Source organism: Squalius cephalus (genome assembly GCF_949319135.1).
Source record: "Squalius cephalus genome assembly, chromosome: 1".
Classification (NCBI taxonomy): Eukaryota; Metazoa; Chordata; class Actinopteri; order Cypriniformes; family Leuciscidae; genus Squalius; species Squalius cephalus.
This window is the reverse complement of record NC_137122.1, coordinates 20,850,645-20,874,805: the sequence shown is the minus strand read 5'-3', so window position 1 is coordinate 20,874,805 and position 24,161 is coordinate 20,850,645. Positions and strand designations below refer to the sequence as shown.

At 42.0% G+C, this 24,161-nt stretch overlaps 1 protein-coding gene across 1 annotated transcript in view; it reads right to left on the bottom strand.

The window, feature by feature from the left end:
• Nucleotides 1–777: 777 nt before the first annotated feature.
• LOC307171263 (interferon-induced very large GTPase 1-like) overlaps nt 778–24,161 on the bottom strand; it is a gene marked incomplete at its 3' end in the record, with an annotated part of 37,424 nt that continues 14,040 nt past the window's right edge. Inside the window, exon 2 of the mRNA XM_079892774.1 lies at nt 778–785. Coding sequence (XP_079748900.1) covers nt 778–785 — 8 coding nt within the window. The remainder of the gene's footprint in view (nt 786–24,161) is intronic.

Sequence of the window (24,161 nt, the reverse complement as noted above, 5' to 3'; positions counted from 1 at the left end):
CTGCACACTAAAGGAGACTTGAACTAGACTGCACACTAAAGGAGACTTGAACTAGACTGCACACTAAAGGAGTCTTGAACTAGACTGCACACTAAAGGAGACTTGAACTAGACTGCACACTAAAGGAGACTTGAACTAGACTGCACACTAAAGGAGACTTGAACTAGACTGCACACTAAAGGAGACTTGAACTAGACTGTTCACTAGGAGCTGACTGTGAGCTGAGAAAAAAAAAGGAGATCAAACAGCTTAATAAAACTGATCTCAGTATGTGAACTTATTTAACCAAGTAACACTTTAGTATTAATATTTATTAATGAAACTTTCTCTTGCTCTCTTTCTCCCTCTCATCCCACAAAACCAATAAAACAGTTTGAGACTTATCTGCAGTTTCAATGTGCTTTTATTAATATTGTATGGTGATTGCATCTGCACCAGCTGAGTGGTCAAGTGTGATCGGGTCAGTTTCATCGGGGAGAAGCTGGTTTTGTGGTGGTTCTCGCTCTGTTCTACTGGTGGCTATAATGTGCAGAATGGCACATGCATGCAGCCACTATCTCTGATGCCCGCTCTGGTGACTCTTAAGGGCTGAACATAGTTGAAACGTGCCTTTAGGATGCCAAAGGTCATCTCGATCTTCACTCTGGTTTTACTGAGGGCCACATTGAAGCGGTGCTGTGGCCCTGTCTGAAGGTCATGATAGGGGTTATTGTGTAGGTTTTTCTATCTCAGTTCAAATTAACTGTTTTGTACTGTACCAAATTTAACTTGCTTTCCTCAAAGTGCTGACACAACAAAGACTCACGGAAAATGTGTGAATCAAGCACTGGAGCCAGGCCATTTAGCATCCAAACTTGTGATCATACGTTCATGACCACAAGTCATCAGCAGATGAAATGTTTAGTAGATCATTTTTATATCTGTTAATGTTACTAATTTAAAGATTCATCTCACAGAAAATAATCATCTCACAAATTCACATCTCTACCTGAAGTGATAGGATTTCCTATTAACATCTGCCTCATGTTCTCTTAGAGCAGTGGAGACTGGAGCAATAGACTATAGGGAATCCTATCATAAGATTAACAGAATAATAATAAAGATTTAAAATAATTCTTAACATGTATTATATTGTATAGTACATTTGTGAAATGTGCTTTAAAAAAATAAATAAAAAAAAAGTGTTCATGTGATGTCACCCTATCAATATATCTTACCGGCAATTTTATAAAAGCCCTCTTTTATGGACATAGTCGATAAATGTCCGGGGAACAATATTAATGAAACTATTCATGTAGGCATACTCCTGCAGAGCAAGGACCACCTTGCGAATGGTTCGACAAACCGTGTTTTCCCCTAGCTTCTGTGCATCACCCACCATGCAAGTATGTACCACTTGCAAAAAAACACAAACGCAATACCATTTGCGGTACAGTAAGTGCATGAATTCGACGTGTTAAATTCTTTATGTGCGGCTCAAGAAGTTCGCAAAGATAAGACGTTCCTTCCGCGGAAAAGCTGTATCTTTCATACAAGTAACTATCAGGAAAGGCAAGGGGATTTTGTCAGGCTAAAAACTCTTTCTTTACAAAGTGCTCGTCTAACAATTTGCGCTGAGATGTCCACCGGATTTGGAAGAAAAGGTGAAGTCATTGCAACAAACACTTGGAATAAGTTACGTCACCTATATGTTTCTTTGCTCTCAGCTGATTGGTCAAACTTCAGTCTGAGATCTCGAATCCAGAACATAACCTGCCCCGGAGCAGGTTAGCCGTGCAGCGTAAGATACCATGGCAACGAACACCGATTAAAGCCGAGCTACTTTCATAGTACCTAAAACCCAGGGTTGGCGGAAACTAAGCTGAAACATAGCTGGATAGCCACCTAATCCGGCTTCATGGTACAGGCCCCAGGTGTTGTTGATAGAGATGTTGTAGTTGGATATGTTGGTGCAGAATATTTTGTTGTTGGAGGAGATGTTGTGGATGGAAATGTTGGTGCAGAATCATTTGTTGGAGATGCAGGTGTTGTTGATGGAGTTGTTGTGGATGGACATGTAGGTGCAGAATCATTTGTTGGAGATGCAGGTGTTATTGATGGAGATGTTGGTGCAGAATCATTTGTTGGTGATGCAGGTGTTGTTGATGGAGATGTTGTGGATGGACATGTAGGTGCAGAATCATTTGTTGGTGATGCAGGTGTTGTTGATGGAGATGTTGTGTGTTTTATGGTGCGTAATTTTAAGCACCTTTTACCTAATTTTAATTATTCTCAGGTTAGGGAAAGTAAGTCAAATCTGTCCTAAATAATAAGTATTTGAATTTCCAAACTTACAATATTTAGATCACAGAGGACTTTTCCGTGGTCAGTTCAGCTCAATCTTTTGTAAAATAGAGACTTATGGCAGGCGAGCTTTTAATTTCAATTATATATATATTTTTTATTAAATACAGGTTAACTAGTTTACATAAAGGGTACTAATATATTAAATAAAAATAAAAGTAAATCAAAACCAAATAATTTACAAGCTTTTAACATCATGAGGCACAAAGGCAAGGCATCTGACACCGGAGAGGCCGTCCTTGGTGAATCAGCGTCTGCCTGGACATTATCTCTTCAGTCCTTTTAAAGTCCATCAACTTTTTGACATCTTCAGAAATCCCCTCCTGGAAACTCCCTAAATTTGTTCATTGGTAATCCCCTCCTGGAAACCCCCTAGGACTTGGTCATTAAAGCCTTTATCTCTTTGTCATCCTCCTTCTGGAAATTTTCTTCGAGTACTCTGCATCTCGTCCTGAACACACAGATGGTATTGCTTGCATTTTTCCTCTTTCTTTGGCAAAGCTCTTTCTAATACATCTTCAATTTCTCTCTACTCTTCCATATGCTTAATAAATGCTTACAACATTCAGTGTGGTATTTTTTCTTTATAAACCATTTTCTCAATAAATGAGTTTACAAAAACAATTGCAGTGTTTTTCTTCACTAACAATTTTGTCAATAAATGATTTTACAACAACAATTGCAGTATTTTTCTTGATAAACATTTTCTCAATATATGGTTACAATGATTATTACAAGTGTCTTATATAATATAACACTTTCTTTATAAAACGGTTTAACAACATCTTGTAGTGTCTTTCTTTATAAAACCACTTTTTTTAATAGAGTTACAATTGTGGTTCACTGAGACCCATAAGTACTTTATATACCAAAAAGCATAATTATAATAGAATAAGTGCATATTACATAACAAGTGGATGGAGATGGTGCAGAATAATTTGTTGGTGATGCAGGTGTTGTTGATGGAGATGTTGGTGCAGAATAATTTGTTGGTGATGCAGGTGTTGTTGATGGAGATGTTGGTGCAGAATCACATGTTGGTGATGCAGGTGTTGTTCATGGAGATGTAGGTGCAGAATCATATGTTGGTGATGCAGGTGTTGTTGATGGAGATGTTGGTGCAGAATCATATGTTGGTGATGCAGGTGTTGTTGATGGAGATGTTGGTGCAGAATCAAATGTTGGGGATGCAGGTGTTGTTGATGGAGATGTTGGTGCAGAATCAAATGTTGGAGATGCAGGTGTTGTTGATGCAGGTGTTGTTGATGGAGATGTTGGTGCAGAATCATTTGTTGGTGATGCAGGTGTTGTTGATGGAGATGTTGTGGAAGGAGATGTTGGTGCAGAATCATTTGTTGGTGATGAAGGTGTTGTTGATAGAGATGTTGTGGATGGAGATTTTGGTGCAGAATCATTTGTTGGTAATGTAGGTGCTGTTGATGTAGATGTTGTGGATGGACATGTTGGTGCAGAATCATTTTTGGTGATGCAGGTGTTGTTGATGGATATGTTGTGGATGGAGATGTTGGTGCAGAATAATTTGTTGGTGATGCAGGTGTTGTTGATGGAGATGTTGGTGCAGAATCATTTGTTGGTGAAGCTGGTGTTGTTGATTGAGATGTTGGTGCAGAATCATATGTTGGTGATGCAGGGGTTGTTGATGGAGATGTTGGTGCAGAATCATATATTGGTGATACAGGTGTTGTTGATGGAGATGTAGGTGCATAATCATATGTTGGTGATGCAGATGTTGTTGATGGAGATGTTGGTGCAGAATCAAATGTTGGTGATGCAGGGGTTGTTGATGGAGATGTAGGTGCAGAATCACATGTTGGTGAAGCTGGTGTTGTAGATGGAGATGCTGGTGCAGAATGACATGTTGGTGATGCAGGTGTTGTTGATGAAGATGTTGGTGCAGAATCATTTGTTGGTGATGCAGGTGTTGTTGATGGAGATGTTGGTGCAGAATCATTTGTTGGTGATGGAGGTGTTGGTAATGGAGATGTTGGTGCAGAATCAAATGTTGGTGATGCAGGTGTTGTTGGAGATGTTGGTGCAGAATCAAAAGTTGGTGATGCAGGTGTTGTTGATGGAGATGTTGGTGCAGAATCATTTGTTGGTGAAGCTGGTGTTTTTGATGGTGATGATGGTGCAGAATCATTTGTTGGTGATGCAGGTGTTGGTAATGGAGATTTTGGTGCAGAATCAAATGTTGTTGATGCAGGTGTTGTTGGAGATGTTGGTGCAGAATCAAATGTTGGTGATGCAAGTGTTGTTGTTGGAGATGTTGGTGCAGAATCATATGTTGGTGATGCAGGTATTGTTGATGGAGATGTTGATGCAGAATCATATGTTGGTGGTGAAGATGTTGTTGAAGAAGATGTAGGTGCAGGATCATATATTGGTCCTGCAGGTGTTGTTGATGGAGATGTTGGTGCCGAATCAAATGTTGATGATGCAGGTGTTGTTGACGGAGATGTTGTTGCAGAATCATATGTTGGTGTGCAGGTGTTGTTGATGGAGATGTTGGTGCAGAATCAAATGTTGAAGATGCACGTATTGTTGATGGAGATGTTGGTGCAGAATTATATGTTGGTGATGCAGGTGTTCTTGATGGTGATGTTGGTGCAGAATCATTTGTTGTTGATGCAGGTGTTGTTGATGGAGATGTAGGTGCAGAATCATATGTTGGTGATGCAGGTGTTGTTGATGGAGATGTTGGTGCAGAATCATATGTTGGTGAAGCTGGTGTTGTTGATGCAGATGTTAGTGCAGAATCAAATGTTGGTGATGCAGGTGTTGTTGATGGATATGTTGGTGATGGAGATGTTGTGGATGGAGATGTTGTGGATGGAGATGTTGTGGATGGAGATGTTGATGCAGAATCATTTGTTGTTGATGGAGATGTTGATGCAGAATCATTTGTTGGTGATGCAGGTGTTGCTGATGGAGATGTTGTGGATGGGGATGTTGGTTTAGAATCATTTGATAGTGAAACTGGTGTTGTAGATGGAGATGTTGGTGCAGAATCATATGTTGGTGATGCAAGTGTTGTTGATGGAGATGTTTGTGCAGAATCAAATAATGGAGACGCAGATGTTGTTGATGCAGGTGTTGTTGATGGAGATGTTGTGGATGGAGATGTTGGTGCAGAAACATTTGTTGTTGATGCAGGTCTTGTTGATGAAGATGTTGGTGCAGAATCATTTGTTGGTGATGCAGGTGTTGTTGATGGAGATGTTGGTGCAGAATCAAATGACTGAGATGCAGATGTTGTCGATGCAGGTGTTGTTGATGCAGGTGTTGTTGATGGAGATGTTCTGGATGGAGATGTTGGTGCAGAATCATTTGTTGTTGATGCAGGTGTTGTTGATGGAGATGTTGGTTCAGAATCATTTGTTGGTAAAGCAGGTGTTGTTGATGGAGATGGTGTGGATGGAGATGTTGGTAGAGAATCATTTGTTGGTGAAGCTGGTGTTGTAGATGGAGATGTTGGTGCAGAATCATATGTTGGTGATGCAGGTGTTGTTGATGGAGATGTTGGTGAAGAATCAAATGATGGAGATGCATATGTTGTTGATGCAGGTGTTGATGATGGAGATTTTGTGGATGTAGATGTTGGTGCAGAATCATTTGTTGATGATGCAGGTGTTGTTAATGGAGATGTTGGTGCAGAATCATTTGTTGTGGATGCAGGTGTTGTTGATGGAGATGTTGTGGATGTAGATGTTGGTGCAGAATCATTTGATGGTGATGCAGGTGTTGTTGATGGAAATGTTGGTGCAGAATCATATGTTGATGATGCAAGTGTTGTTGATGCAGATGTTGTTGATGCAGGTGTTGTTGATGTAGATGTTGTGGATGGAGATGTTGGTGCAGAATCATTTGTTGGAGATGCAGGTGTTGTTGATGGAGATGTTGTGGATGGAGATGTTGGTGAAGAATCATTTGTTGGTGATGCAGGTGTTGTTGATGTAGATGTTGTGGATGGAGATGTTGGTGCAGAATCATTTGTTGGAGATGCAGGTGTTGTTGATGGAGATGTTGTGGATGGAGATGTTGGTGCAGAATCATATGTTGATGATGCAAGTGTTGTTGATGGAGGTGTTAGTTCAGAATCAAATGATGGAGATGCAGATGTTGTTGATGCAGGTGTTGATGATGCAGGTGTTGTTGATGGAGATGTTGGTGCAGAATCATTTGTTGGTGATGCAGGTGTTGTTGATGGAGATGTTGTGGATGGAGATGTTGGTGAAGAATCATTTGTTGGTGATGCAGGTGTTGTTGATGGAGATGTTGTGGATGGAGATGTTGGTGCAGAATCATTTGTTGGTGAATCTGGTGTTGTAGATGGAGATGTTGGTGCAGAATCATATGTTGGTGATGCAAGTGTTGTTGATGGAGATGTTGGTGCAGAATCATATGTTGGTGATGCAGCTGTTGTTGATGGAGATGATGGTGCAGAATCATATGTTGGTGATGCAGGTGTTGTTGATGGTGATGTTGGTGCAGAATCATATGTTGGTGATGCAAGTGTTGTTGATGGAGATGTTGGTGCAGAATCATATGTTAGTGATGCAGGTGTTGTTGATGGAGATGTTGGTGCAGAATTATATGTTGGTGATGCAGGTGTTGTTGACGGAGATGTTGGTGCAGAATCATATGTTGGTGATGCAGGTGTTGTTGATGGTGATGTTGGTGCAGAATCATATGTTGGTGAATCAGGTGTTGTTAATGCAGTTGTTGTTGATGGAGATGTTGTGGATGGAGATGTTGGTGCAGAATCATTTGTTGTGAATGCAGGTGTTGTTGATGGAGATGTTGGTTCAGAATCATTTGTTGGTGATGCAGGTGTTGTTGATGGAGATGTTGGTGCAGAATCATATGTTGGTGATGCAGGTGTTGTTGATGGAGATGTTGGTGCAGAATCATATGTTGGTGATGCAAGTGTTGGTGACGGAGATGTTGGTGCAGAATAAAATGATGGAGATGCAGATGTTGTTGATGCAGGTGTTGTTGATGGAGATGTTGTGGATGGAGATGTTGGTGCAGAATCATTTGTTGTTGATGCAGGTGTTGTTGATGGAGATGTTGGTGCAGAATCATTTGTTGGTGATGCAGGAGTTGTTGATGAAGATGTTGGTGCAGAATCATTTGTTGGTGATGCTGGTGTTGTTGATGGAGATGTTGGTGCAGATTCAAATGTTGGTGATGCAGGTGTTGTTGATGGAGATGTAGGTGCAGAATCATATCTTGGTGATGCAGGTGTTGTTGATGGAGATGTTGGTGCAGAATCATTTGTTGTTGATGCAGGTGTTGTTGATGGATATGTTGTGGATGGAGAAGTTGGTGCAGAATCATTTGTTGTTGATGCAGGTGTTGTTGATAAAGATGTTGTGGATGGAGATGTTGGTGCAGAATCATTTGTTGTTGATGCAGGTGTTGTTGATGGAGATGTAGGTGTAGAATCATTTGTTGGTGATGCAGGAGTTGTGGATGGAGATGTTGGTGCAGAATCATTTGTTAGTGATGCAGGAGTTGTTGATGGAGATGTTGGTACAGAATCATATGTTGGTGATGCAGGTGTTGTTGATGGAGATGTAGGTGCAGAATCATTTGTTGGTGATGCAGGTGTTGTTGATGGAGATGTAGGTGCAGAATCATATGTTGGTGATGCAGGTGTTGTTGATGGAGATGTTGGTGCAGAATCAAATGTTGGTGATGCAGATGTTGTTGATGGAGATGTTGGTGCAGAATCATATGTTGCTGATGCAGGTGTTGTTGATGGAGATGTAGGTGCATAATCATTTGTTGGTGATGCAGGTGTTGTTGATGGAGATGTAGTTGCAGAATCATATCTTGGTGATGCAGGTGTTGTTGATGGAGATGTTGGTGCAGAATCATTTGTTGTTGATGCAGGTGTTGTTGATGGAGATGTTGTTGATGGAAATGTTGGTGCAGAATCATATGTTGGTGATGCAAGTGTTGTTGATGGAGATGTTGGTTCAGAATCAAATGTTGGAGATGCAGATGTTGTTGATGCAGGTGTTGTTGATGGAGATGTTGTGGATGGAGATGGTGCAGAATCATTTGTTGTTGAAGCAGGTGTTGTTGATGGAGATGTTGGTTCAGAATCAAATGTTGGAGATGCAGATGTTGTGTATGCAGGTGTTGTTGATGGAGATGTTGTGGATGGAGATGTTGGTGCAGAATCATTTGTTGTTGATGCAGGTGTTGTTGATGGAGATGTTGGTTCAGAATCAAATGATAGAGAGGCAGGTGTAGTTGATGCAGGTGTTGTTGATGGATATGTTGTGGATGGAGAAGTTGGTGCAGAATCATTTGTTGTTGATGCAGGTGTTGTTGATGGAAATGTTGGTGCAGAATCAAATGTTGGTGATGCAAGTGTTGTTGATGGAGATGTTGGTTCAGAATCAAATGTTGGAGATGCAGATGTTGTTGATGCAGGTGTTGTTGATGGAGATGTTGTGGATGGAGATGTTGGTGCAGAATCATTTGTTGTTGATGCAGGTGTTGTGGATGGAGATGTTGGTGCAGAAACATATGTTGGTGATGCAGGTGTTGTGGATGGAGATGTTGGTGGAGACTCATTTGTTGTTGATGCAGGTGTTGTTGGTGGAGATGTAGGTGCAGAATCATTTGTTGGTGATGCAGGAGTTGTTGATGGAGATGTTGGTGCAGAATCATTTGTTGGTGATGCAGGAGTTGTTGATGGAGATGTTGGTACAGAATCATATGTTGGTGATGCAGGTGTTGTTGATGGAGATGTAGGTGCAGAATCATATCTTGGTGATGCAGGTGTTGTTGATGGAGATTTAGGTGCAGAATCATTTGTTGGTGATGCAGGTGTTGTTGATGGAGATGTAGGTGCAGAATCATATCTTGGTGATGCAGGTGTTGTTGATGGAGATGTTGGTGCAGAATCATTTGTTGTTGATGCAGGTGTTGTTGATGGAGATGTTGGTTCAGAATCAAATGATAGAGATGCAGGTGTTGTTGATGCAGGTGTTGTTGATGGATATGTTGTGGATGGAGATGTTGGTGCAGAATCATTTGTTGGTGATGCAGGTGTTGTTGATGGAGATGTTGTGGATGGAGATGTTCGTGCAGAGTCATTTGTTGTTGATGCAGGTGTTGTTGATGGAGATGTAGGTGCAGAATCATTTGTTGGTGATGCAGGAGTTGTTGATGGAGATGTTGGTGCAGAATCATTTGTTGGTGATGCAGGACTTGTTGATGGAGATGTTGGTACAGAATCATATGTTGGTGATGCAGGTGTTGTTGATGGAGATGTTGGTTCAGAATCAAATGTTGGAGATGCAGATGTTGTTGATGCAGGTGTTGTTGATGGAGATGTTGTGGATGGAGATGTTGGTGCAGACTCATTTGTTGTTGATGCAGGTGTTGTTGATGTAGATGTAGGTGCAGAATCATATGTTGGTGATGCAGGTGTTGTTGATGGAGATGTTGGTGCAGAATCAAATGTTGGTGATGCAGGTGTTGTTGATGGAGATGTTGGTGCAGAATCATATGTTGCTGATGCAGGTGTTGTTGATGGAGATGTAGGTGCAGAATCATATCTTGGTGATGCAGGTGTTGTTGATGGAGATGATGGTGCAGAATCATATGTTGCTGATGCAGGTGTTGTTGATGGAGATGTAGGTGCAGAATCATTTGTTGGTGATGCAGGTGTTGTTGATGGAGATGTTGGTGCAGAATCATATGTTGCTGATGCAGGTGTTGTTGATGGAGATGTAGGTGCAGAATCATTTTTTGGTGATGCAGGTGTTGTTGATGGAGATGTAGGTGCAGAATCATATCTTGGTGATGCAGGTGTTGTTGATGGAGATGATGGTGCAGAATCATTTGTTGTTGATGCAGGTGTTGTTGATGGAGATGTTGTGGATGGAGATGTTGGTGCATAATCATTTGTTGGTGATGCAGGTGTTGTTGATGGAAATGTTGTGGATGGAGATGTTCGTGCAGACTCATTTGTTGTTGATGCAGGTGTTGTTGATGGAGATGTAGGTGCAGAATCATTTGTTGGTGATGCAGGAGTTGTTGATGGAGATGTTGGTGCAGAATCATTTGTTGGTGATGCAGGAGTTGTTGATGGAGATGTTGGTACAGAATCATATGTTGGTGATGCAGGTGTTGTTGATGGAGATGTTGGTTCAGAATCAAATGTTGGAGATGCAGATGTTGTTGATGCAGGTGTTGTTGATGGAGATGTTGTGGATGGAGATGTTGGTGCAGACTCATTTGTTGTTGATGCAGGTGTTGTTGATGGAGATGTTGGTGCAGAATCATATGTTGGTGATGCAGGTGTTGTTGATGGAGATGTTGGTGCAGAATCAAATGTTGGTGATGCAGGTGTTGTTGATGGAGATGTTGGTGCAGAATCATATGTTGCTGATGCAGGTGTTGTTGATGGAGATGTAGGTGCATAATCATTTGTTGGTGATGCAGGTGTTGTTGATGGAGATGTATTTGCAGAATCATATCTTGGTGATGCAGGTGTTGTTGATGGAGATGATGGTGCAGAATCATTTGTTGTTGATGCAGGTGTTGTTGATGGAGATGTTGTGGATGGAGATGTTGGTGCATAATCATTTGTTGGTGATGCAGGTGTTGTTGATGGAAATGTTGGTGCAGAATCATATGTTGGTGATGCAAGTGTTGTTGATGGAGATGTTGGTTCAGAATCAAATGTTGGAGATGCAGATGTTGTTGATGCAGGTGTTGTTGATGGAGATGTTGTGGATGGAGATGTTGGTGCAGAATCATTTGTTGTTGATGCAGGTGTTGTTGATGGAGATGTTTGTTCAGAATCAAATGATAGAGAGGCAGGTGTTGTTGATGGAGGTGTTGTTGATGGATATGTTGTGGATGGAGAAGTTGGTGCAGAATCATTTGTTGGAGATGCAGGTGTTATTGATGGAGATGCTGGTGCAGAATCATTTGTTGTTGATGGAAATGTTGGTGCAGAATCATATGTTGGTGATGCAAGTGTTGTTGATGGAGATGTTGGTTCAGAATCAAATGTTGGAGATGCAGATGTTGTTGATGCAGGTGTTGTTGATGGAGATGTTGTGGATGGAGATGTTGGTGCAGAATCATTTGTTGTTGATGCAGGTGTTGTTGATGGAGATGTAGGTGCAGAATCATATCTTGGTGATGCAGGTGTTGTTGATGGAGATGTTGGTGCAGAATCATTTGTTGTTGATGCAGGTGTTGTTGATGGAGATGTTGGTTCAGAATCAAATGATAGAGATGCAGGTGTTGTTGATGCAGGTGTTGTTGATGGATATGTTGTGGATGGAGAAGTTGGTGCAGAATCATTTGTTGGAGATGCAGGTGTTATTGATGGAAATGTTGGTGCAGAATCATTTGTTGTTGATGCAGGTGTTGTTGATAAAGATGTTGTGGATGGAGATGTTGGTGCAGAATCATTTGTTGGTGATGCAGGTGTTGTTGATGGAGATGTTGTGGATGGAGATGTTCGTGCAGACTCATTTGTTGTTGATGCAAGTGTTGTTGATGGAGATGTAGGTGCAGAATCATTTGTTGGTGATGCAGGAGTTGTTGATGGAGATGTTGCTGCAGAATCATTTGTTGGTGATGCAGGAGTTGTTGATGGAGATGTTGGTACAGAATCATATGTTGGTGATGCAGGTGTTGTTGATGGAGATGTTGGTTCAGAATCAAATGTTGGAGATGCAGATGTTGTTGATGCAGGTGTTGTTGATGGAGATGTTGTGGATGGAGATGTTGGTGCAGACTCATTTGTTGTTGATGCAAGTGTTGTTGATGGAGATGTAGGTGCAGAATCATTTGTTGGTGATGCAGGAGTTGTTGATGGAGATGTTGGTGCAGAATCATTTGTTGGTGATGCAGGAGTTGTTGATGGAGATGTTGGTACAGAATCATATGTTGGTGATGCAGGTGTTGTTGATGGAGATGTAGGTGCAGAATCATATCTTGGTGATGCAGGTGTTGTTGATGGAGATGTAGGTGCAGAATCATTTGTTGGTGATGCAGGTGTTGTTGATGGAGATGTAGGTGCAGAATCATATGTTGGTGATGCAGGTGTTGTTGATGGAGATGTTGGTGCAGAATCAAATGTTGGTGATGCAGGTGTTGTTGATGGAGATGTTGGTGCAGAATCATATGTTGCTGATGCAGGTGTTGTTGATGGAGATGTAGGTGCATAATCATTTGTTGGTGATGCAGGTGTTGTTGATGGAGATGTAGGTGCAGAATCATATCTTGGTGATGCAGGTGTTGTTGATGGAGATGTTGGTGCAGAATCATTTGTTGTTGATGCAGGTGTTGTTGATGGAGATGTTGTGGATGGAGATGTTGGTGCATAATCATTTGTTGGTGATGCAGGTGTTGTTGATGGAAATGTTGGTGCAGAATCATATGTTGGTGATGCAAGTGTTGTTGATGGAGATGTTGGTTCAGAATCAAATGTTGGAGATGCAGATGTTGTTGATGCAGGTGTTGTTGATGGAGATGTTGTGGATGGAGATGTTGGTGCAGAATCATTTGTTGTTGATGCAGGTGTTGTTGATGGAGATGTTGGTTCAGAATCAAATGATAGAGATGCAGGTGTTGTTGATGCAGGTGTTGTTGATGGATATGTTGTGGATGGAGATGTTGGTGCAGAATCATTTGTTGGTGATGCAGGTGTTGTTGATGGAGATGTTGGTGCAGAATCATATGTTGGTGATGCAGGTGTTGTTGATGGAGATGTTGGTGCATAATCATTTGTTGGTGATGCAGGTGTTGTTGATGGAGATGTAGGTGCAGAATCATATCTTGGTGATGCAGGTGTTGTTGATGGAGATGTTGGTGCAGAATCATTTGTTGTTGATGCAGGTGTTGTTGATGGAGATGTTGGTTCAGAATGAAATGATAGAGATGCAGGTGTTGTTGATGCAGGTGTTGTTGATGGATATGTTGTGGATGGAGAAGTTGGTGCAGAATCATTTGTTGGAGATGCAGGTGTTATTGATGGAGATGTTGGTGCAGAATCATTTGTTGTTGATGCAGGTGTTGTTGATAAAGATGTTGTGGATGGAGATGTTGGTGCAGAATCATTTGTTGGTGATGCAGGTGTTGTTGATGGAGATGTTGTGGATGGAGATGTTCGTGCAGAGTCATTTGTTGTTGATGCAGGTGTTGTTGATGGAGATGTAGGTGCAGAATAATTTGTTGGTGATGCAGGAGTTGTTGATGGAGATGTTGGTGCAGAATCATTTGTTGGTGATGCAGGACTTGTTGATGGAGATGTTGGTACAGAATCATATGTTGGTGATGCAGGTGTTGTTGATGGAGATGTTGGTTCAGAATCAAATGTTGGAGATGCAGATGTTGTTGATGCAGGTGTTGTTGATGGAGATGTTGTGGATGGAGATGTTGGTGCAGACTCATTTGTTGTTGATGCAGGTGTTGTTGATGGAGATGTAGGTGCAGAATCATATGTTGGTGATGCAGGTGTTGTTGATGGAGATGTTGGTGCAGAATCAAATGTTGGTGATGCAGGTGTTGTTGATGGAGATGTTGGTGCAGAATCATATGTTGCTGATGCAGGTGTTGTTGATGGAGATGTAGGTGCAGAATCATATCTTGGTGATGCAGGTGTTGTTGATGGAGATGATGGTGCAGAATCATATGTTGCTGATGCAGGTGTTGTTGATGGAGATGTAGGTGCAGAATCATTTGTTGGTGATGCAGGTGTTGTTGATGGAGATGTTGGTGCAGAATCATATGTTGCTGATGCAGGTGTTGTTGATGGAGATGTAGGTGCAGAATCATTTGTTGGTGATGCAGGTGTTGTTGATGGAGATGTAGGTGCAGAATCATATCTTGGTGATGCAGGTGTTGTTGATGGAGATGATGGTGCAGAATCATTTGTTGTTGATGCAGGTGTTGTTGATGGAGATGTTGTGGATGGAGATGTTGGTGCATAATCATTTGTTGGTGATGCAGGTGTTGTTGATGGAAATGTTGTGGATGGAGATGTTCGTGCAGACTCATTTGTTGTTGATGCAGGTGTTGTTGATGGAGATGTAGGTGCAGAATCATTTGTTGGTGATGCAGGAGTTGTTGATGGAGATGTTGGTGCAGAATCATTTGTTGGTGATGCAGGAGTTGTTGATGGAGATGTTGGTACAGAATCATATGTTGGTGATGCAGGTGTTGTTGATGGAGATGTTGGTTCAGAATCAAATGTTGGAGATGCAGATGTTGTTGATGCAGGTGTTGTTGATGGAGATGTTGTGGATGGAGATGTTGGTGCAGACTCATTTGTTGTTGATGCAGGTGTTGTTGATGGAGATGTTGGTGCAGAATCATATGTTGGTGATGCAGGTGTTGTTGATGGAGATGTTGGTGCAGAATCAAATGTTGGTGATGCAGGTGTTGTTGATGGAGATGTTGGTGCAGAATCATATGTTGCTGATGCAGGTGTTGTTGATGCAGATGTAGGTGCATAATCATTTGTTGGTGATGCAGGTGTTGTTGATGGAGATGTATTTGCAGAATCATATCTTGGTGATGCAGGTGTTGTTGATGGAGATGATGGTGCAGAATCATTTGTTGTTGATGCAGGTGTTGTTGATGGAGATGTTGTGGATGGAGATGTTGGTGCATAATCATTTGTTGGTGATGCAGGTGTTGTTGATGGAAATGTTGGTGCAGAATCATATGTTGGTGATGCAAGTGTTGTTGATGGAGATGTTGGTTCAGAATCAAATGTTGGAGATGCAGATGTTGTTGATGCAGGTGTTGTTGATGGAGATGTTGTGGATGGAGATGTTGGTGCAGAATCATTTGTTGGTGATGCAGGTGTTGTTGATGGAGATGTTGTGGATGGAGATGTTCGTGCAGACTCATTTGTTGTTGATGCAAGTGTTGTTGATGGAGATGTAGGTGCAGAATCATTTGTTGGTGATGCAGGAGTTGTTGATGGAGATGTTGCTGCAGAATCATTTGTTGGTGATGCAGGAGTTGTTGATGGAGATGTTGGTACAGAATCATATGTTGGTGATGCAGGTGTTGTTGATGGAGATGTTGGTTCAGAATCAAATGTTGGAGATGCAGATGTTGTTGATGCAGGTGTTGTTGATGGAGATGTTGTGGATGGAGATGTTGGTGCAGACTCATTTGTTGTTGATGCAGGTGTTGTTGATGGAGATGTAGGTGCAGAATCATTTGTTGGTGATGCAGGAGTTGTTGATGGAGATGTTGGTGCAGAATCATTTGTTGGTGATGCAGGAGTTGTTGATGGAGATGTTGGTACAGAATCATATGTTGGTGATGCAGGTGTTGTTGATGGAGATGTAGGTGCAAAATCATATCTTGGTGATGCAGGTGTTGTTGATGGAGATGTAGGTGCAGAATCATTTGTTGGTGATGCAGGTGTTGTTGATGGAGATGTAGGTGCAGAATCATATGTTGGTGATGCAGGTGTTGTTGATGGAGATGTTGGTGCAGAATCAAATGTTGGTGATGCAGGTGTTGTTGATGGAGATGTTGGTGCAGAATCATATGTTGCTGATGCAGGTGTTGTTGATGGAGATGTAGGTGCATAATCATTTGTTGGTGATGCAGGTGTTGTTGATGGAGATGTAGGTGCAGAATCATATCTTGGTGATGCAGGTGTTGTTGATGGAGATGTTGGTGCAGAATCATTTGTTGTTGATGCAGGTGTTGTTGATGGAGATGTTGTGGATGGAGATGTTGGTGCATAATCATTTGTTGGTGATGCAGGTGTTGTTGATGGAAATGTTGGTGCAGAATCATATGTTGGTGATGCAAGTGTTGTTGATGGAGATGTTGGTTCAGAATCAAATGTTGGAGATGCAGATGTTGTTGATGCAGGTGTTGTTGATGGAGATGTTGTGGATGGAGATGTTGGTGCAGAATCATTTGTTGTTGATGCAGGTGTTGTTGATGGAGATGTTGGTTCAGAATCAAATGATAGAGATGCAGGTGTTGTTGATGCAGGTGTTGTTGATGGATATGTTGTGGATGGAGATGTTGGTGCAGAATCATTTGTTGGTGATGCAGGTGTTGTTGATGGAGATGTTGGTGCAGAATCATATGTTGGTGATGCAGGTGTTGTGGATGGAGATGTTGGTGGAGACTCATTTGTTGTTGATGCAGGTGGTGTTGATGGAGATGTAGGTGCAGAATCATTTGTTGGTGATGCAGGAGTTGTAGATGGAGATGTTGGTGCAGAATCATTTGTTGGTGATGCAGGAGTTGTTGATGGAGATGTTGGTACAGAATCATATGTTGGTGATGCAGGTGTTGTTGATGGAGATGTAGGTGCAGAATCATATCTTGGTGATGCAGGTGTTGTTGATGGAGATGTAGGTGCAGAATCATTTGTTGGTGATGCAGGTGTTGTTGATGGAGATGTAGGTGCAGAATCATATGTTGGTGATGCAGGTGTTGTTGATGGAGATGTTGGTGCAGATTCAAATGTTGGTGATGCAGGTGTTGTTGATGGAGATGTTGGTGCATAATCATTTGTTGGTGATGCAGGTGTTGTTGATGGAGATGTAGGTGCAGAAACATATCTTGGTGATGCAGGTGTTGTTGATGGAGATGTTGGTGCAGAATCATTTGTTGTTGATGCAGGTGTTGTTGATGGAGATGTTGGTTCAGAATCAAATGATAGAGATGCAGGTGTTGTTGATGCAGGTGTTGTTGATGGATATGTTGTGGATGGAGAAGTTGGTGCAGAATCATTTGTTGGAGATGCAGGTGTTATTGATGGAGATGTTGGTGCAGAATCATTTGTTGTTGATGCAGGTGTTGTTGATGCAGGTGTTGTTGATAAAGATGTTGTGGATGGAGATGTTGGTGCACAATCATTTGTTGGTGAAGCAGGTGTTGTTGATGGAGATGTTGTGGATGGAGATGTTCGTGCAGACTCATTTGTTGTTGATGCAGGTGTTGTTGATGGAGATGTAGGTGCAGAATCATTTGTTGGTGATGCAGGAGTTGTTGATGGAGATGTAGGTGCAGAATCATTTGTTGGAGATGCAGGAGTTGTTGATGGAGATGTTGGTGCAGAATCATATCTTGGTGATGCAGGTGTTGTTGATGGAGATGTTGGTGCAGAATCATTTGTTGTTGATGCAGGTGTTGTTGATGGAGATGTTGTGGATGGAGATGTTGGTGCAGAATCATTTGTTGGTGATGCAGGTGTTGTTGATGGAAATGTTGGTGCAGAATCATATGTTGGTGATGCAAGTGTTGTTGATGGAGATGTTGGTTCAGAATCAAATGTTGGAGATGCAGATGTTGTTGATGCAGGTGTTGTTGATGGATATGTTGTGGATGGAGAAGTTGGTGCAGAATCATTTGTTGGAGATGCAGGTGTTATTGATGGAGATGCTGGTGCAGAATCATTTGTTGTTGATGGAAATGTTGGTGCAGAATCATATGTTGGTGATGCAAGTGTTGTTGATGGAGATGTTGGTTCAGAATCAAATGTTGGAGATGCAGATGTTGTTGATGCAGGTGTTGTTGATGGAGATGTTGTGGATGGAGATGTTGGTGCAGAATCATTTGTTGTTGATGCAGGTGTTGTTGATGGAGATGTTGGTTCAGAATCAAATGATAGAGATGCAGGTGTTGTTGATGCAGGTGTTGTTGATGGATATGTTGTGGATGGAGATGTTGGTGCAGAATCATTTGTTGGTGATGCAGGTGTTGTTGATGGAGATGTTGGTGCAGAATCATATGTTGGTGATGCAGGTGTTGTGGATGGAGATGTTGGTGGAGACTCATTTGTTGTTGATGCAGGTGGTGTTGATGGAGATGTAGGTGCAGAATCATTTGTTGGTGATGCAGGAGTTGTTGATGGAGATGTTGGTGCAGAATCATTTGTTGGTGATGCAGGAGTTGTTGATGGAGATGTTGGTACAGAATCATATGTTGGTGATGCAGGTGTTGTTGATGGAGATGTAGGTGCAGAATCATATCTTGGTGATGCAGGTGTTGTTGATGGAGATGTAGGTGCAGAATCATTTGTTGGTGATGCAGGTGTTGTTGATGGAGATGTAGGTGCAGAATCATATGTTGGTGATGCAGGTGTTGTTGATGGAGATGTTGGTGCAGATTCAAATGTTGGTGATGCAGGTGTTGTTGATGGAGATGTTGGTGCATAATCATTTGTTGGTGATGCAGGTGTTGTTGATGGAGATGTAGGTGCAGAATCATATCTTGGTGATGCAGGTGTTGTTGATGGAGAAGTTGGTTCAGAATCAAATGATAGAGATGCAGGTGTTGTTGATGCAGGTGTTGTTGATGGATATGTTGTGGATGGAGATGTTGGTGCAGAATCATTTGTTGGTGATGCAGGTGTTGTTGATGGAGATGTTGGTGCAGAATCATATGTTGGTGATGCAGGTGTTGTGGATGGAGATGTTGGTGGAGACTCATTTGTTGTTGATGCAGGTGGTGTTGATGGAGATGTAGGTGCAGAATCATTTGTTGGTGATGCAGGAGTTGTTGATGGAGATGTTGGTGCAGAATCATTTGTTGGTGATGCAGGAGTTGTTGATGGAGATGTTGGTACAGAATCATATGTTGGTGATGCAGGTGTTGTTGATGGAGATGTAGGTGCAGAATCATATCTTGGTGATGCAGGTGTTGTTGATGGAGATGTAGGTGCAGAATCATTTGTTGGTGATGCAGGTGTTGTTGATGGAGATGTTGGTACAGAATCATATGTTGGTGATGCAGGTGTTGTTGATGGAGATGTAGGTGCAGAATCATATCTTGGTGATGCAGGTGTTGTTGATGGAGATGTAGGTGCAGAATCATTTGTTGGTGATGCAGGTGTTGTTGATGGAGATGTAGGTGCAGAATCATATGTTGGTGATGCAGGTGTTGTTGATGGAGATGTTGGTGCAGATTCAAATGTTGGTGATGCAGGTGTTGTTGATGGAGATGTTGGTGCATAATCATTTGTTGGTGATGCAGGTGTTGTTGATGGAGATGTAGGTGCAGAAACATATCTTGGTGATGCAGGTGTTGTTGATGGAGATGTTGGTGCAGAATCATTTGTTGTTGATGCAGGTGTTGTTGATGGAGATGTTGGTTCAGAATCAAATGATAGAGATGCAGGTGTTGTTGATGCAGGTGTTGTTGATGGATATGTTGTGGATGGAGAAGTTGGTGCAGAATCATTTGTTGGAGATGCAGGTGTTATTGATGGAGATGTTGGTGCAGAATCATTTGTTGTTGATGCAGGTGTTGTTGATAAAGATGTTGTGGATGGAGATGTTGGTGCACAATCATTTGTTGGTGAAGCAGGTGTTGTTGATGGAGATGTTGTGGATGGAGATGTTCGTGTAGACTCATTTGTTGTTGATGCAGGTGTTGTTGATGGAGATGTAGGTGCAGAAACATTTGTTGGTGATGCAGGAGTTGTTGATGGAGATGTTGGTGCAGAATCATTTGTTGGTGATGCAGGAGTTGTTGATGGAGATGTTGGTACAGAATCATATGTTGGTGATGCAGGTGTTGTTGATGGAGATGTTGGTTCAGAATCAAATGTTGGAGATGCAGATGTTGTTGATGCAGGTGTTGTTGATGGAGATGTTGTGGATGGAGATGTTGGTGCAGACTCATTTGTTGTTGATGCAGGTGTTGTTGATGGAGATGTAGGTGCATAATCATTTGTTGGTGATGCAGGAGTTGTTGATGGAGATGTTGGTGCAGAATCATTTGTTGGTGATGCAGGAGTTGTTGATGGAGATGTTGGTACAGAATCATATGTTGGTGATGCAGGTGTTGTTGATGGAGATGTAGGTGCAGAATCATATCTTGGTGATGCAGGTGTTGTTGTTGGAGATGTAGGTGCAGAATCATTTGTTGGTGATGCAGGTGTTGTTGATGGAGATGTAGGTTCAGAATCAAATGATAGAGATGCAGGTGTTGTTGATGCAGGTGTTGTTGATGGATATGTTGTGGATGGAGATGTTGGTGCAGAATCATTTGTTGGTGATGCAGGAGTTGTTGATGGAGATGTTGGTGCAGAATCATTTGTTGGTGATGCAGGAGTTGTGGATGGAGATGTTGGTGCAGAATCATTTGTTGGTGATGCAGGTGTTGTTGATGGAGATGTTGGTGCAGAATCATATGTTGGTGATGCAGGTGTTGTGGATGGAGATGTTGGTGGAGACTCATTTGTTGTTGACGCAGGTGGTGTTGATGGAGATGTAGGTGCAGAATCATTTGTTGGTGATGCAGGAGTTGTTGATGGAGATGTTGGTGCAGAATCATTTGTTGGTGATGCAGGAGTTGTTGATGGAGATGTTGGTACAGAATCATATGTTGGTGATGCAGGTGTTGTTGATGGAGATGTAGGTGCAGAATCATATCTTGGTGATGCAGGTGTTGTTGATGGAGATGTAGGTGCAGAATCATTTGTTGGTGATGCAGGTGTTGTTGATGGAGATGTAGGTGCAGAATCATATGTTGGTGATGCAGGTGTTGTTGATGGAGATGTTGGTGCAGATTCAAATGTTGGTGATGCAGGTGTTGTTGATGGAGATGTTGGTGCATAATCATTTGTTGGTGATGCAGGTGTTGTTGATGGAGATGTAGGTGCAGAATCATATCTTGGTGATGCAGGTGTTGTTGATGGAGATGTTGGTGCAGAATCATTTGTTGTTGATGCAAGTGTTGTTGATGGAGAGGTTGGTTCAGAATCAAATGATAGAGATGCAGGTGTTGTTGATGCAGGTGTTGTTGATGGATATGTTGTGGATGGAGAAGTTGGTGCAGAATCATTTGTTGGAGATGCAGGTGTTATTGATGGAGATGTTGGTGCAGAATCATTTGTTGTTGATGCAGGTGTTGTTGATAAAGATGTTGTGGATGGAGATGTTGGTGCACAATCATTTGTTGGTGAAGCAGGTGTTGTTGATGGAGATGTTGTGGATGGAGATGTTCGTGCAGACTCATTTGTTGTTGATGCAGGTGTTGTTGATGGAGATGTAGGTGCAGAATCATTTGTTGGTGATGCAGGAGTTGTTGATGGAGATGTTGGTGCAGAATCATTTGTTGGTGATGCAGGAGTTGTTGATGGAGATGTTGGTACAGAATCATATGTTGGTGATGCAGGTGTTGTTGATGGAGATGTTGGTTCAGAATCAAATGTTGGAGATGCAGATGTTGTTGATGCAGGTGTTGTTGATGGAGATGTTGTGGATGGAGATGTTGGTGCAGACTCATTTGTTGTTGATGCAGGTGTTGTTGATGGAGATGTAGGTGCAGAATCATTTGTTGGTGATGCAGGAGTTGTTGATGGAGATGTTGGTGCAGAATCATTTGTTGGTGATGCAGGAGTTGTTGATGGAGATGTTGGTACAGAATCATATGTTGGTGATGCAGGTGTTGTTGATGGAGATGTAGGTGCAGAATCATATCTTGGTGATGCAGGTGTTGTTGATGGAGATGTAGGTGCAGAATCATTTGTTGGTGATGCAGGTGTTGTTGATGGAGATGTAGGTGCAGAATCATATCTTGGTGATGCAGGTGTTGTTGATGGAGATGTTGGTGCAGAATCATTTGTTGTTGATGCAGGTGTTGTTGATGGAGATGTTGGTTCAGAATCAAATGATAGAGATGCAGGTGTTGTTGATGCAGGTGTTGTTGATGGATATGTTGTGGATGGATAAGTTGGTGCAGAATCATTTGTTGGAGATGCAGGTGTTATTGATGGAGATGTTGGTGCAGAATCATTTGTTGTTGATGCAGGTGTTGTTGATAAAGATGTTGTGGATGGAGATGTTGGTGCACAATCATTTGTTGGTGAAGCAGGTGTTGTTGATGGAGATGTTGTGGATGGAGATGTTCGTGCAGACTCATTTGTTGTTGATGCAGGTGTTGTTGATGGAGATGTAGGTGCAGAATCATTTGTTGGTGATGCAGGAGTTGTTGATGGAGATGTAGGTGCAGAATCATTTGTTGGTGATGCAGGAGTTGTTGATGGAGATGTTGGTGCAGAATCATATCTTGGTGATGCAGGTGTTGTTGATGGAGATGTTGGTGCAGAATCATTTGTTGTTGATGCAGGTGTTGTTGATGGAGATGTTGTGGATGGAGATGTTGGTGCATAATCATTTGTTGGTGATGCAGGTGTTGTTGATGGAAATGTTGGTGCAGAATCATATGTTGGTGATGCAAGTGTTGTTGATGGAGATGTTGGTTCAGAATCAAATGTTGGAGATGCAGATGTTGTTGATGCAGGTGTTGTTGATGGATATGTTGTGGATGGAGAAGTTGGTGCAGAATCATTTGTTGGAGATGCAGGTGTTATTGATGGAGATGCTGGTGCAGAATCATTTGTTGTTGATGGAAATGTTGGTGCAGAATCAAATGTTGGAGATGCAGATGTTGTTGATGCAGGTGTTGTTGATGGAGATGTTGTGGATGGAGATGTTGGTGCAGAATCATTTGTTGTTGATGCAGGTGTTGTTGATGGAGATGTTGTGGATGGAGATGTTGGTGCATAATCATTTGTTGGTGATGCAGGTGTTGTTGATGGAAATGTTGGTGCAGAATCATATGTTGGTGATGCAAGTGTTGTTGATGGAGATGTTGGTTCAGAATCAAATGTTGGAGATGCAGATGTTGTTGATGCAGGTGTTGTTGATGGAGATGTTGTGGATGGAGATGTTGGTGCAGAATCATTTGTTGTTGATGCAGGTGTTGTTGATGGAGATGTTGGTTCAGAATCAAATGATAGAGATGCAGGTGTTGTTGATGCAGGTGTTGTTGATGGATATGTTGTGGATGGAGATGTTGGTGCAGAATCATTTGTTGGTGATGCAGCTGTTGTTGATGGAGATGTTGGTGCAGAATCATATGTTGGTGATGCAGGTGTTGTGGATGGAGATGTTGGTGGAGACTCATTTGTTGTTGATGCAGGTGGTGTTGATGGAGATGTAGGTGCAGAATCATTTGTTGGTGATGCAGGAGTTGTTGATGGAGATGTTGGTGCAGAATCATTTGTTGGTGATGCAGGAGTTGTTGATGGAGATGTTGGTACAGAATCATATGTTGGTGATGCAGGTGTTGTTGATGGAGATGTAGGATCAGAATCATATCTTGGTGATGCAGGTGTTGTTGATGGAGATGTAGGTGCAGAATCATTTGTTGGTGATGCAGGTGTTGTTGATGGAGATGTAGGTGCAGAATCATTTGTTGGTGATGCAGGTGTTGTTGATGGAGATGTAGGTGCAGAATCATATGTTGGTGATGCAGGTGTTGTTGATGGAGATGTTGGTGCAGATTCAAATGTTGGTGATGCAGGTGTTGTTGATGGAGATGTTGGTGCATAATCATTTGTTGGTGATGCAGGTGTTGTTGATGGAGATGTAGGTGCAGAATCATATCTTGGTGATGCAGGTGTTGTTGATGGAGATGTTGGTGCAGAATCATTTGTTGCTGATGCAGGTGTTGTTGATGGAAATGTTGGTTCAGAATCAAATGATAGAGATGCAGGTGTTGTTGATGCAGGTGTTGTTGATGGATATGTTGTGGATGGAGAAGTTGGTGCAGAATCATTTGTTGGAGATGCAGGTGTTATTGATGGAGATGTTGGTGCAGAATCATTTGTTGTTGATGCAGGTGTTGTTGATAAAGATGTTGTGGATGGAGATGTTGGTGCACAATCATTTGTTGGTGAAGCAGGTGTTGTTGATGGAGATGTTGTGGATGGAGATGTTCGTGCAGACTCATTTGTTGTTGATGCAGGT